The 15174-nt window shown below is 32.5% G+C and overlaps 1 protein-coding gene across 1 annotated transcript; it reads left to right on the forward strand.

The window, feature by feature from the left end:
- Positions 1-5801: 5801 nt before the first annotated feature.
- On the forward strand, positions 5802-11870 carry LOC106769079 (plastidal glycolate/glycerate translocator 1, chloroplastic). Its single transcript, XM_014654542.2, has 8 exons — positions 5802-6262; positions 6337-6652; positions 7227-7488; positions 7697-7812; positions 9837-9946; positions 10780-10957; positions 11161-11290; positions 11481-11870. The coding sequence occupies exons 1-8, from the start codon at positions 5987-5989 to the stop codon at positions 11629-11631; spliced, it is 1539 nt and encodes a 512-aa protein (XP_014510028.1). The 5' UTR covers positions 5802-5986; the 3' UTR covers positions 11632-11870.
- The last annotated feature ends 3304 nt before the right edge of the window (positions 11871-15174 follow it).

Raw genomic sequence — 15174 nt, forward strand, 5'->3', positions numbered from 1 at the left:
CTTTTATAAGAGAAGGAGAGCTATCAATCTTGCAGTAGAAGCTATCCTAATTGCACGTGATGGAAAACCAAGGTAGCTTGTGGAGGAAGCTTGTCTAGCTGGCTAGGTGCACCATCTGAAACACGTGCTCAAGGAAGAAGCATGCCGCTGAGCGCCAGCAGCAAGGTCTTCAACCTAAGCTTCTTTGCTTCTCCTTGCTTGGTTATTCATCTAAGTGTTTGCAAAGCTTTATTAATGACCTACAAAACATAGTACAATGTATTTAGTTAGAGAGAAACATGCTAAGACTTTAGAAAGAAAAGATTAAGTTCTTAATCAACTTCCCTTTCATAGTCTTAGTGTAGTTGATGCCTCTTTGGATGGGAAGTCCCTTTAGGGGTTGCCATCATCTGCCATTTATTTAATTAATCGAACCCCTTCTAGTGTCCTTAACTTTCCAAGGCCTTATGATGTGTTATCTGATCATTGTATCCTTCCTCCCATAGTTTATTTACCACCTCATATTTTTGGATGTGTTATATATGTTCACTTACACCCATATCAATGTACAAAGCTTGAAGAACGAGCGATCAAATGTGTTTTTGTTGGGTATGGATCAACTCAAAAAGGTTATCGTGCTTACCATCCACCATNAAAGAAATTTTATATTTCTATAGATGTGACATTTAATGAGCATGAATTTTTTTATGTTGATTCTGCACTTCAGGGAGGCAATGAAAGTGAAGTGCATAATCATGATGTTAGTATGTTTGATTATGAAGATATATTATCGTGTGAGGATCATTCTGCAGCAAGTGAGCCAATCCTAAATATGGACACTTCTTTCTGGATAATATGGTGTCTTCTGATCATAACCAATTGGCTCAATCTTCTACGCAGGTTCAGCTTGACTCTTCAGAGGTACTTTTGAATCCTATCTCTGATAATACTAATTTAGATGAAATTGATTCTTGTCTGCCTGAAACCACCAGCATACAAAACACTGAGTCTACTACTGTTCAATATAATCTTCCATCTCGTTCTAACCATGGTCAACCTCCAGCTAAATATGAGTCAGACCTTCAAGCCAAAGTTAAATATCCCATTAGTAAATATGTGTCATCTCATAGGTTATCTCAATCATATGCATCATTTGTATCTCAATTATCTTCAATTTCTATTCCTAGTAATGTACATGAAGCTTTGCCAGATCCTAGATGGACGGAAGCAATGGTTGAGGAGATGACGACTTTAGAAAAAAAACAACACTTGGGATCTTGTGTCCTTACCAAGAGGGAAGAAAATTGTGGGTTGCAAATGGGTCTTTACAATTAAGCATAAAGCTGATGGAACTATTGAGAGGTATAAAGCACGACTTGTGGCTAAAGGTTACACTCAATCTTATGGTGTAGATTACCAAGAGACGTTCGCACTGGTAGCCAAGCTCAATACTGTGAGAATACTTTTGTCGCTAGNTGCAAACCAAGATTGGCCTCTTCTACAATTTGATGTGAAAAATGTTTTCCTACATGGAGAAATTTCAGAAGAAATTTATATGGATTCTCCACCAGGCATGACAGATTCAAATGGAATAAAGGTTTGCAAATTAAAGAAGGCTCTATATGGATTAAAACAATCCNNAAGAGCATGGTTTGGAAGGTTTACCAAGTCTATGAAGGCTTTTGGCTATAGAGCAAGTAACTCTGATCAAACCTTATTTTTTAAGAGAGGAAAATGAAATATTACAACTTTGATTATATATGTAGATGACATGATTGTTCCAGGAAATGACCAAGATGAGATTTCTAGTTTACAACAATACCTTGCATCTGAATTTAAGATGAAACAACTTGGAAACCTCAAATATTTTTTGGGTATTGAAGTAGTTAGATCAAAACATGGTATATTTTTCTACGCCAAAGAAAATATACTATTGATTTACTATCAGAAACTGGGCTGCTTGGGAGTAAACCAGCTGATACACCAATTGAATAAAATCATAAACTCTTTCGATGCTCAAATTCAACAACCATAGATAAAAGAAGATACCAAAGGCTGGTAGGAAAATTAATTTATTTGTGTCATACACGTCCAGATATCACCTATGTAGTGAATGTTGTTAGTCAATTTATGCATGACCCACGAAAGCTTCATATGGATGTTGTTGAAAGAATTTTGAGACATTTGAAGTATGCTCCTGGAAAAGGAATTTTGTTCTCAAATAATGGAAACTTAAAGGTACAAGGGTATACTGTGCAGATTGGGAAGGTTCAAAAGATGATAGAAGATTTACCTCTAGATACTTTACTTTTGTAGGAGGGAATCTTGTAACTTGGAGGAGTAAAAAACAACCTGTAGTAGCAAGATCTAGTGTTGAAGTAAAATTCAGAGGCATGACACTAGGTGTATGTGAACTTTTGTGGATTAAAAATGTGTTATCAGATTTGGGATTTAAACCAAATGAAGCTATGAGTTTGTACTGTGACAATACTTTGACTATTGCAATTGCTCATAATCCTGTTCAACATGATAGAACAAAGCATATGAAGGTTGATAGACATTTCATCAAAGAGAAGATTGAAGAAGGAATAATTTCCTTTCCTTTTGTAAGATCAGAATTTACAGTTGGCTGGTGTTCTCACCAAAGGAGTGTCAAGAAGATTGTTTAATGAGTCTCTATTCAAGTTGGGAATGTGTGATATCTATGCACCAACTTGAGTGGGGGTGTTAAGATATGCCAAATATTCTATTAAAGGATATTAGACAATCAAATATTATGTTAGCTATATTTTAGATATTATTATAATTTGTGCAGATTTGTGCACATGTCTTTTCTTTAATAGATGAAGGATTAGATGATCTTTGTATGTATATATTGTACTCTATTCCTTGAAATAATATATCAGAATTATTCTTTAAACCTTTTATTACTCCCTGTAGAAATTGTTATGCTTATCGTTCGTGGTTCTCTTCCTCACATGAAAAATATTTCTTTTAGGTTCTTCCGAGGTGGAAATATGTCCTTAAAATTTGGAATGGAAATGTGTTTGGGAATTTGCGTACTGCTGTGGTTGAGAAATAATAGATTTTGGACTCAATACAGCAACTGTTAGATAATTCTTCAGCATAGGAGTTAGATTCCCTACTGAATAAGAAAAAAAAGCCATGGATGATCTTAATATTGCTTTGGATTTTCATGTTATGTTTTGGAAGGAGAAAGCTAGAATGAACTAGTTTGTGGATGGTGATAGATATAATTTTTTCTTTCTTTTTGTGGTTCAAAAACGTATTAATGCTAGTCTATTAATAGACTGGTTGAAGGGGATTTGGTTTTGGATTATTATACTGCTAACAATAATCTTCATTCTGTTGACACTAGGACTCAAATTATTTCTTCTTACTGGTTAATGAATGATTAGGATAATGGGAATCTTGTAAATTGTTCTTCAAAGGAGGAGATTAGTGCTACTGGGCCGGATGATTTTGGTGGCTACTTCTATCCTGCATGTTTGGATATTAGTGGTTTAGATATATGTAATGCTGTTAAACAATTATATTTACACATAATTAGATTCTTTCAATGATGAATGCTAATGTTATTTCTCTCATTCCTAAATTTCTTGAAGCTCATTCTGTAAGGATTTCCGTTTTGAAACTTAGACCACTTCACAGTTTTATTCTTAAAAGTGTCTCAGAGATTTAGAAGAGGAAAGTAAATTTAAATTTTCTTTTGTTTTAAATTTTTTTTAAATGATATAAAACTATTATATATATATATATATATATATATATTAAAATAAGGATTTTATTCAAGGTTTAAAAAGAATAAGGATTTCATTCCTTCTAATTAAAGGTTAATAATCTTTAAAATTAGTTTCATCTTTAGATATATTAAAATAAGGACCTTATTCAAGGTTTAAGAAGAATAAGAATTTCATTCCTCTTAGTTAAAGGCTAATCATCTTTAAAACCACTTTCATTGTTAGATATATTAAAATAAGGACCCTATTCAAGATTTAAGAAGAATAAAGATTTCATTCTCCTAGTTCAAGGCTAATCATCTTTAAAATCACTTTCCTCTTTAGATATATTAAAGTAAGGACCCTATTCAAGGTTTAAAAAGAATAAAGATTTAATTCCTCCTAGTTAAAGGCTAATCATCTTTAAAACCATTTTCATCTTTAGATATATTAAAATATGAACTCTATTCAAAGTGCAAGAAGAATAAGGATTTCATTCCTCCTAGTTAAAGGCTAATAACTTTAAAACCACTTTCATCTTTAGATGTTCATTTTCATTGCAATAGACAATACTAATATTATGATCTTAAATTCATTAGATAACATTGTTAGACTTAATCATTACATGTGAGATAGTATCCATTTTAGAGCATAGACTTCTATTATGATTTTGTCTTCAAAAAACACATAAGAAGATTGAAAGAAAGTGTATTATTTAAATTATTTTACCTCTTAATCCTAAGTTATGTGAAACTATTAAATGTAAAAGAAAAAGAAAAAAATAAGTTTAATCATTCATATAGTCCCTATTTTTGGTGACTTTTCTCAAATAGATCACTCACTTTTTTTGTCTCAATTGAGTCTCTATTTTTGAAAAATTGGAGCAACTAAGTCTTTGCCATTAGTTTCGTACTAACACAATTAGAAAGGTGTTATGTGTCACCTCGTGATTTTTTTGAAAAAGAAGTCATTCTAATCGCTCCATTTTCCATGGAATACCTGCTCATTCCTTTCACACGCAACTAATTTGAATAAAGGGTCGAACTCTATCGATTTAAGAATGCAATTCCGTTTGGCCCAATCCTCTAGCTGGGTTTTTGTTCGGAAGCACATGGCATACTCTTCAACATCGTGCGACACCCAATCATAATCTACTATGACGGGAAGAGCCCCCTCCCTCCCTTCACCCTCGTTAGTGCCCTCAACTATCACATTGCCACAAACAAAGTTTAAACCACCACTCTGCACGACTTTATTGTTATCTAAACTAGTCGCACTATCAGCCAGACCCTCACGCAGCACAGTTGACTCAGCAAAAGAGGAAGAAGAAGACTTTGATGCCAGCCCTCTTTAGCCCCTTCATTGGTTAGTACCTTCTCGAGTTTGGGGGACTTGTGTATCATATAAACTGTCCGATCAACGCACTCACCACATGATCGTTCAATCAACCCTCATCAAAATGTTTTCTAGGACTTCAAAGACAATGTTGACCGAACAATCATATTCCCTCGTATGACCGCTCGATCACAAAGCGGTTAGAAGCATCAACACAAGCGTAATAAAATTAGCAAAATAAAACATATTTATGAACTATTGGACTGTAACTGGGTCAATCTTAATTAAAAGTCTATTCTAAAACCTATAAATATAAAAATAAAATAAGAAGGTAAATCATTTATTAGACATTTAAAATTTAACTAGGAAAAATAATAGAATGTGAAAGAATAACTCTCAACCCCACTCAAAAACAACTTTCATATAACTTTTAATTATTGGATTTTGAATACTTATCTTTCTATAAACATATATGACAATCTTGTGGGTTACTTTTCCAGTAATAAGCGAATCGGACAGGGAGATCCTCATTCTCCCATTGAGTGGGGATAATGCTCGTCCTATGGATTCTGAGAAAATGCTTCCTCTGGCTCGTCCAAAAGATTCTTCTTTTCCTTCTGATAAAAGGTTGTCAAAAATAAGTTCTCAAACTATCGTCGTCCTTACGTTCAGTTTTTTATATGGAATAATTTAACTAAAGAAAAACTTTGTTTTTATAAATTAATCTCTTTTTTGTAGGAGTTGGTTTTACGAACAATTGTGTAATTGCTTAGGTTGATTTTGATATAAACAGTGAAATATGAGGTTTTGACAGTTTGAAGAGGATGAAAGTTTGATGGTTGTACACTCTCATCTCATCCCACCCATTCAACACTATTTCTTCTTGTCCATACAAAAATGTGAAATCTTTCTCTCTTCGTTGAAGTCGCAGGATGTCTACCTCTATGCCCGTTTCCATGGCCACCACACTGTCACACTCTTTACCCTTTTCACTTCCCAAACTGAAACCACCCGCTCTCTCCCCTTCACTCTTCCGCCGCACCTTTTTCCCCAACTCAACTCTCAACACCCTCTCCGCCCCTACCATTTCCTCCATTACTTTCCCACCAAGGCTCACTATCCCAACCCATAAAACCAGACACCTGCCGCCAAAGTTCTCCCAATCCGACACCGGAAACACCTCCAACTCCTCCTCGCTCACCAACACGGTCAGTCCTTGTTCTTTCCCCGTGTCACTCTTTCATTCAACGGATACCATTTCAGCTTCTGTTTTACTTGTTAGGTTTTTGGTGTTCTTCATTTGGTCGTGTCTCTTGGCCTTATTCTGGCGGCGGACAAGTTTCTCAAGAAAGCATTCGTGGCCGCCGCGATCAAATTCCCCAGCGCCTTGTTTGGGATGTTCTGCATATTCTCGGTTCTCATTACTCTCGACGCCACCGTACCCTCTGCGGCTACGGCATTGGTGAGCTTCTTCGAGCCGGCGCTTTTGTTCATTCAGAGATGGCTTCCGCTTTTCTATGTTCCCTCTCTCGTTGTTCTGCCCCTTGCCGTCAAAGATGTTCCCGCTGCCTCTGCCCTCAAAATTGGCCTTATTTTAGGTCAAAGCTTCTTTCTTTTGTTTCACTCTCAGTTGCTTTCCAAGTTGCCTTTTTGGGTTGATGTCCAATTTGATTTTCAAACGCATTAGACGATGTCGGTACTTGAAAAATATGAAATATCTATTTTAGGTTCCGTAACTTTATTTTGTCTTTAAGATTTAACTTGAAAAGTTAACTTTCACATAAAACCAGGGCTATTTTGTTATCAAGTTATAATATTGGTGATTAACTTAAATTTTTTACACATTCAGGACTAACTCAATTTTTTCATTCTTTACCAAATTAGTCATTGCTTTTATCTCAGCGATTTTCGACCGAACTACTGTTTTATTTGGTCTTCAGTTTGAAATGATTAGTTCCTCAAATTACCCTTTATAACATATTTGTTTTTTTCGGTGCCAATTTGATTATTCAAAGTTAATTATTAGATACTATCAGCATTTTTCACAAACTTCTTATGGCATTTTAAATTATCAAGGGTCAAATCTGCCCTCTTCGTCTTTTCTTTTCAAAATCTGCATCTTTTGTATTATGATTAGTGTTGCAAATTACTGATATTTATGTTGTTGTTCAGTTGGAGGATGGCTGGCTACACTCTGTGTTGCTGGTTACACGGCTATAGCAGTAAGAAAAGCTGTGAAAACAGAACTGGTAGAAGCTGAGCCTATGGGAAAGCCTTCTCCATTTTCTGCCTTTGAAGTGTGGACATGGACTGCTGTTCTCATTGTATCTTTTGTTTCTGCATTGTTTTACCCTACAGCACTGGGTACAAGTGCCAGAACATGCCTTCCGTTTTTGCTTGCAGCCACAGTGTTAGGCTATTTGGTTGGCACCGGGTAAATAATTTCCTTTGACTGCTGCATATACACGTAGACCATGCTTTTTCTTTTGAACAAAGTTTCTCCTGGAAAGGTATTAAAAGAAGAGAGTATTCCTATATGCATGATGATGCTATTGAAGTTTTCTACTGTCTATTATGTTATATTTGGAATTTTATCTTTTCTAATTTTTCACTAATGCTTGCTATTTTTATTTTTTTTTCAGGTTACCATCGGGTGTGAAGAAGGTCTTCCATCCTATAATTTGCTGTGCATTATCAGCAGATCTGACAGCTTTAGCTTTCGGGTATTTTTCCAAGTCCGGGATTGAACCTGTGCTAGGTATGGTTGGAAGATAACTTTTAGTTACTATATTATGTGAGTGTCTCTGAATTTAGGATCCTGTTTGCTAATTACAACTAGGAAAAGAAATTTGCGATTTAAATTACTAGTTTGGAACTTAATCTGACTATACAGTACAGTGTACATACTTGTAATTTATGATAAGCATTTGAAATCTGCTGCAAGTTGAGTAATAAGTAGTAGAGCGTTTGCTGTTCAAATCAGGTTTGTAAAATCTTTTTAGTAGGACAATGAAATATCAAATGACTTTCTGCTATTATAAAGGTAACTGCAGCTATACCCGACTGATATGGTTTGATATACTGCCTGAGAATTATGATAATGTAAAGTTATGTCACCAAAGGGCTTTTAGTTTAATGTAGCAGAGTGGGATGGAAATTTATCAAAAAGTACTATTATGTAATGGCATAAATTTGTGATGAGTTGTGTCTTATTATGTATAAATATGAAGGAGTCAATAGTGATTTAAGGTCCGTTTAAGATGTCATATTGTAGGAATGCGTGGTTCACTCTAGTCAACATGATATATGTAATAGATGTAATGAAAATATATTAAGAGTAAATAGATTGATTTTTTTTTTTTTTGTGTAGAAATATTCTTCAATAAGCTAGATGAGAAAAAGTTCTGATTTAATTCTTCCCCAAGCTAATTGTTGCTTTGGTTATTTGCTCTTTTAGGAAAGAGTTATGCCTTTATATATCTCTTATAGATATATAAGAGAGATATAACAGAGAAAACAGAAGACAGCTAGTTTCAGTGATTCTTGTTTAAATTTTTGAAAACATAGATTGAATACAAGGTTTTTGTAATTAAAAAATGAAAACATAAAATGAAAATAAGTTTCACTTTTAAATAAAAATTGCCATCTTACTTTTATTCAAATTCTTTCACTTTGAATGTTCTGTTTAAAACAAATTTGCATAGGACTATAGGAAATATGATTGCAAAAATTATAAGAAAATAATAAAAACTTGATTTCAGTTTTTCCTACAAAAATTTGAAATATAGGAAACAAAATGACATTTTTGTTATTAAAAAGATAAAAAAAAGTATTTTCTTAAACTTAATGGTCTTATCCATTGGAATGGCTAGTTTTCTTCCGTTAAGACTTTGGTCAAGGCTTTTACTCTACAGGCATGTCCCATGCTTCGAAACGATATGCATTGTACTGAATCCTAATCTCATTAAGACTTGGCCTGTCACTATGAAGCTTCTAAAGCATTTATTTAAAAGCATGCATCAACTATACATTGTGAAAGGTTCTTGTAGGAGAACCTACCATTAATTAATTAGATTTTTTATGTCATGTGATTTTCTTCATTTGCAGCAAATTTACTATTTGGGTCACACCTAATCAATGATCATCTTACTGTATTCGGTTGGGGTTAGTTGGCATGATTTTGGAAATAAGTAACACTTTGGAAAATTTAGAAACGATCTCACGCAGTAAAAGAATTGAAGACTCTTTGAGTTAGTTAAATTAATAATTTCAAAGGGAACCACTAAAAGGTTGAAAATACAAAATATGAAGGGTCTCTGTATGTGTTTAGCCTGTGGGCTAAGACAATAGTTTACTTTAAATCCTTGTTTGTGCAAGAACTATCAATAAGAGTCGTCCCTACTACATCCTTCCATTATATGGATAACCAACAATGTCCGCACTAAAGAAGCTCCCAGCTTCTGCTTCTGGCACCCGCAACCAATATATCTATACTATGATACAAGTTGTGTTCTTGGATGTAGCTGAACCCATTAGCAGACAAAAAATTCTTTTCAACTCAACATGGAACGGTCCTTCTTCAAGAACAATTAGAAATTGCAATGGTTCAGATGTCTAGTTGCATATAGAGTAGGCCTGGCATTTGATTTCAAATGATTTTTTACTTTTATCTGTCATACGAAATGGTTATTCACTCTGGTCCCCTGTTCCTAAGCAATTCTTTTATTTGTGCTATTTCAGCATAATATATCTATTCTGTTGATTATTCTTTCTACATCATAGGATATTACCTTACAAAGGCATCCTCTAATCCTGGAGCTGGTGACATTTTAATGGGATTTTTGGGATCTGTCATTCTATCATTTTCCTTCTCTATGTTCAAGCAAAGAAAGGTAACCATCTAAGTTTCCCAGTAAATAAATCTTACACTGCTGTAAAAAGATTAAGCAGATGAATACAGCGTGTTTATACTGTAAAATGGTTATGGTATTTTACAATGACAAACTGCAATCAAACTTATACCTGGGCAATGTTTAATATGTTATTTCTGAGTAGCTAATGATATATAGTAACAGTTCAACAAGTGAGTATATCAGTACTCTGTCAAATTTTTTTTGCACATTTAACCCTTGCCATCCTCCTGAAGATTAAAAGCCTGGATTGGTGATTTCATTTTGAATAATTTGACTAGCATTCATTAAACTTGAGCAAAAGTACGAAATAAATATTTTATTATCTTATTGCGGAGATGTGAAGCCAAAAGGGATGGACTAATGAAGAGGGTTTTGGGTAGTTTGAAAAAGGTAATAAGTACCTATACTAAATCTCCCCAAAGATGTCTTGATACTAGCTTTTTTCTGTTTTTTGTCTAGATATGTAATTTAACTTGGTTATGCCACTAGAAGCATATCTTTTTTTTTTTTTTTTTCAATTTCTTTCTAAAGTAACTAAGATAAGACCTTTGAAAGGTGAATGGAATAGTCATTGGCTTATATGGAGTTTGATATTTATTTTGTGAATATATTATATATGAATCCAATCTTGAGGGAGTAGATCTGAGCTAAGAACATATCATATACCCTTGTGCGCATAATATTCCATTTGGCAGTCATTAGCATGATTTATACCCAAATACCGAACTTGCTTTGCAACATTTTTTGGCATCTCAAACACATGACAGCTGAATCATGTTATCATTGGCTACTATTTTTCCCATCATTTTCAGCTTGTGAAACGACACGCAGCTGAGATTTTCACCTCTGTCATCGTCTCAACAGTATTCTCGCTGTATTCAACTGCCTTAGTTGGACGTCTTGTTCAATTAGAACCATCTTTAACTGTGTCCATTCTACCCAGATGTATCACAGTGGCATTGGCCCTCAGCATTGTATCTTTGTTTGACGGTAAATATTTGCCCACACTTTAAGTATTTATCTCCATAATCTTGTTTACTCTGTAACTAGTTCATTGTTGTGGAACAAATCCGGAAATCATGCAGTGTTAATTTGTTGAAAGAATACATTCACATTGAAAGCAACACTAACAAAATATAGGTTGTTTATTTGCTCGTACACAGTTCTAGCTTTGAAAATTTCCCTGTTTGCAGGTGCCAATTCATCTCTGACAGCAGCTGTGGTTGTTTTAACTGGTCTGGTTGGTGCAAATTTTGTGCAAGCAACACTTGATAGACTCAGTTTTGGTGACCCAATTGCTCGGGGAATAGCAACTGCGTCCAGGTATATTCTGTGATAGATGATTGTGATGAATATGGTGGGGTGGGACTGTATATGATTCCCATTGTTGGGTTAAACTTATTATGAAGAAAGAATTGCTAATTTTTGCCACCTTTACAAAAAGTAATCTATATCAAACTTGCAACAATAGTTGGTTATTATTTACATGCTCTTGACTAAATATTTTTCACAGTGCCCATGGGCTTGGAACAGCAGCTTTGTCTGCCAAGGAACCTGAGGCTCTCCCATTTTGTGCCATTGCTTATGCTCTTAATGGTATATTTGGATCTCTTCTTTGTTCGATTCCAGCAGTCAGAGAAAGCTTGCTTGCAATTGTGGGCTGAAAACCTGCTGTTATTCATTCCTTTCAATGCACAGTGCTTATCTGATGATGGCTGCACAACATTGTATAGGGAAAAATTATGAACCATTTATTCAGTGCCGCCATTATGTCAATTGTATAGATAACAACTATCCATTTATTTATTATTTATTTATATTCTATGTCGGCAATTGTCTATGTTGAACCTCATTTTGAATATTTAGTCAAGAGCATGCAATAATATTTGGTTATTTACAAATAGTCTATACTGAGTTCTAATATGTTTTGAATATAGTTAATTTGGTTTCTTTGGATAAATTAGTGTTATCTGTAATTTGGAAATGATATGTTATAGACTTTGACACCTGACATTTTCAAATAATTTGATATAGGACAACTTTTTGAGTTTTATAGATAATATCTTTCAAATTAACACAAAAGATTAAATTTAGTTAAAGAAAATATAAGAATTAAAATGAATTATAGACTTAAATATTAAATATAAAAATCAAATTATTAATTAAATCAAAATTATTGATAAAAAAGGATTAAAAAGAATTTAGATTGAGATATGTATGTCATTTTTTTCTGAAAGAAATAATGTGATCCTGTTACATCTCTCAATACAGCAAAAGATGTATAAACTTATGGGCGCTAATGTTTTTTTAAGATAATATGTAATAAAAAATTGAAAATACTTTCATAATAGCTATTGTGATTGTTATGTATTTTTTTATATATATATGAATAGGTTGTACTTATATATAAAAAGAATAAATAATAATAAATCGTATTAAAATAAAATAAATATAATAATATTAAAAAATATTTATGCATAAACAACGTTTATATATACTTCGTGGTGCTTTAATTTAGTTCGGGTCTGAGTAGACATGTAAATTTAATATGGTTTGATTTCTATTCACATGGATTAGAATAAGAAAAACTCACAAAACTAAAAAGTATTTTATTGTAAAAACTTGCGGGATCAAAAAGATCTATAAAAGTTCTGTAGGGGTCATAGTCAATTCATTAACCTTCTTTTTAAAAAAAAATAAAATTTTTATCATAAATACAAGAAAAAATACAACTAATTTCTAATCGTGGAAAATTCAAATGTTTTTAATTTATCAAAAATTTATATACAAACATTTTAATCATATTAAGATAAATTTTGAAAAAAAAATTTAATAAAATTGATTGATTGTTTATATAAAAAAATTACACAATAATATATTTTTAAAATATATAAAATACATTTAGTAAAAAGTTTTATATAAATATGAATTAAAGATAAATAATAAAATATTTCAATTTGAAAGTTTAAAATAATAAATTTATGAATAATAATTTTATGAATTTTTTAGTATATGTTTTTTATTTTTTTATATATAACTTAATTTATATTTAAATTCTACGAAATATTTATTTTTCTTTAATAATTAATATATATATATATATATATAATATTCAGTAATTATAGAAAAAAAAGTGTAAATTTTATTAGAATTAATTTAATATTTTCATATTTTGACTAGACTTAATGTTTTATTTATAGTGTTTGAAAATTTGTCACAGTGTATTGTATATTATTCTATTAAATGTTATAATTTTTTTTAAGAAATTGATAAAATTAATAAATAGATTATAGTTAATAAATATATTAAATTATATATTATATATTTTATTTAATAATATAATAATAAATAGGTTAAAAGCTTTTTTGGTCCCAGTTTTGGTTGGAAAAATTCGAAATGATCTCCATTTTTTTTTGTTCAATTTAATCTTAAAGAATGTAATTGACGGCGAGCTGTCTAACTGTGCAGTCAGATAATGAAATGTCATTATGATTAAAAAGAATTAGGGTTTCCTTTTAAATATGATTAATTAGAAATTTAGGATTCTCTTTTAATTATAATTAAGAATTAATTAGAGTTAAGATCCTATTATTAAAAATTAGATTTATAATAAGTGGAATCCTAATTAAATTCTAAATCAGAATTATCTTATCTAAGTTTTAGTTAATCCCCTTGAAAGATTCAGAGGACCCTAATCACAACTTTTTTTTTCCCAATTTTGGGTTGTCTTCCTTCATGGCCAAACCCAGATTAGGGGAGCACAAACACTCACCTTCATCTTCTCTTCACTCGATTTCTGCTTCGTTTCATAGGAGGGAGACACTGATCTCTTTTCCTTTTTGTTCTAGCTCTGGTTCGCGTCACAGGGAGTGAAGGCTTCCTTTCTCTTATCTTTCTTGGTTCTGATTGGGGGTTTTTGCACATTGGGGATGCAAGTTTAGGTGGCTAGGGCGCGAACTCCTTTTTCGCAGCGCCAGGGCTCACGAGGAGGATGTGTCGCAGTTTTGAGGCTTTCTATGCTCATTCTTGGCTTGTGATTTAGTGTTGTTCTTGTGTTTCTATTTCTTCTCTACAGGTTGACAATTATAGGTTGAGGGTTTTGATCTTGTAATTTGGGGGTTTGGTTTTAGGGTTTCTGAATTTAGGAATCTTTTGGGGGTTTCTGTTCATAGTTTTTCTAATGTTATGATTGGAGGAGTTGGAATCTTTGTTTTCAAATTGGATTTTGGGGATTTCCTGTACTTGTGTTCTTTTATTTCTTTTTGAAATTTGGAGTTAGGGGTTCTGGTTCTTGCGCGTTTGGATTTTAATTGATGGTGGTGGCACAAGTTTGCGACAACGGAGGAGCTGATGGGTACGGCCAGCGGCAATATCTCTGGCAACGTTGGACTATGGCGTGGTGTTAGGGCCATTTACTGATGTTCTTCCCAATCTTGCAGATCTTCCTTCCAACCACGATCAACCCTTTAAACATTAATACCCTTAATTTATTTTTGAAAATAATAAGCCTAATATCAAAACAAAAATTCAAAAATAATAAATCCACCTCATTAGATCCACATCAGACAATAAATGACTGCACATTTGGACAGCTCCGTTAACTATTTAAACGGAGTTAGTGAAAAGGACTTAATTGAACACCAATTATGTTCTTTAAGACCAAATTGAACACACAAAAAACATGGAGACCATTTCGAATTTTCCCAACCAAAATGTGACAAAAAAGGCTTTAACCGAATAAATATAATATAAAAATATTGATTTAAATATAAAAAATTACAAATATTATACTATCTAATAAATTATATAATTATATACGTATACATTATACATTAATAATGTTAAATATTCTATTAATATTTGTATTCAAGTTATGAATTATTTATAATAAATAACCTACATTTTAACAATGTGTACCGGATTATAGTAGATAAAAATACCCTCATATATTATGGATTCTAAGTTTTAAAGTCAAGGATATTTAAATAATTTTCATTCTCAAAACTAAAAAAAAAGAAACCCCCAAACCATTACTCACCTTTCTCATTCCTCTCAATCCTTTCTCTATCTTCACTAACCTCTCTAATTTCATCATCTGCAGGTGTCTCGTCATCTCTTAAAAAACCTTTAGGCCAATTACCAATTCTTTCTAATGTCATTATGCTTGTGAAAATTAGATAAAATTAGATAAGACAAAAATTATAAAA

Source organism: Vigna radiata, chromosome 7, assembly GCF_000741045.1.
Source record: "Vigna radiata var. radiata cultivar VC1973A chromosome 7, Vradiata_ver6, whole genome shotgun sequence".
Lineage (NCBI taxonomy): Eukaryota > Viridiplantae > Streptophyta > Magnoliopsida > Fabales > Fabaceae > Vigna > Vigna radiata.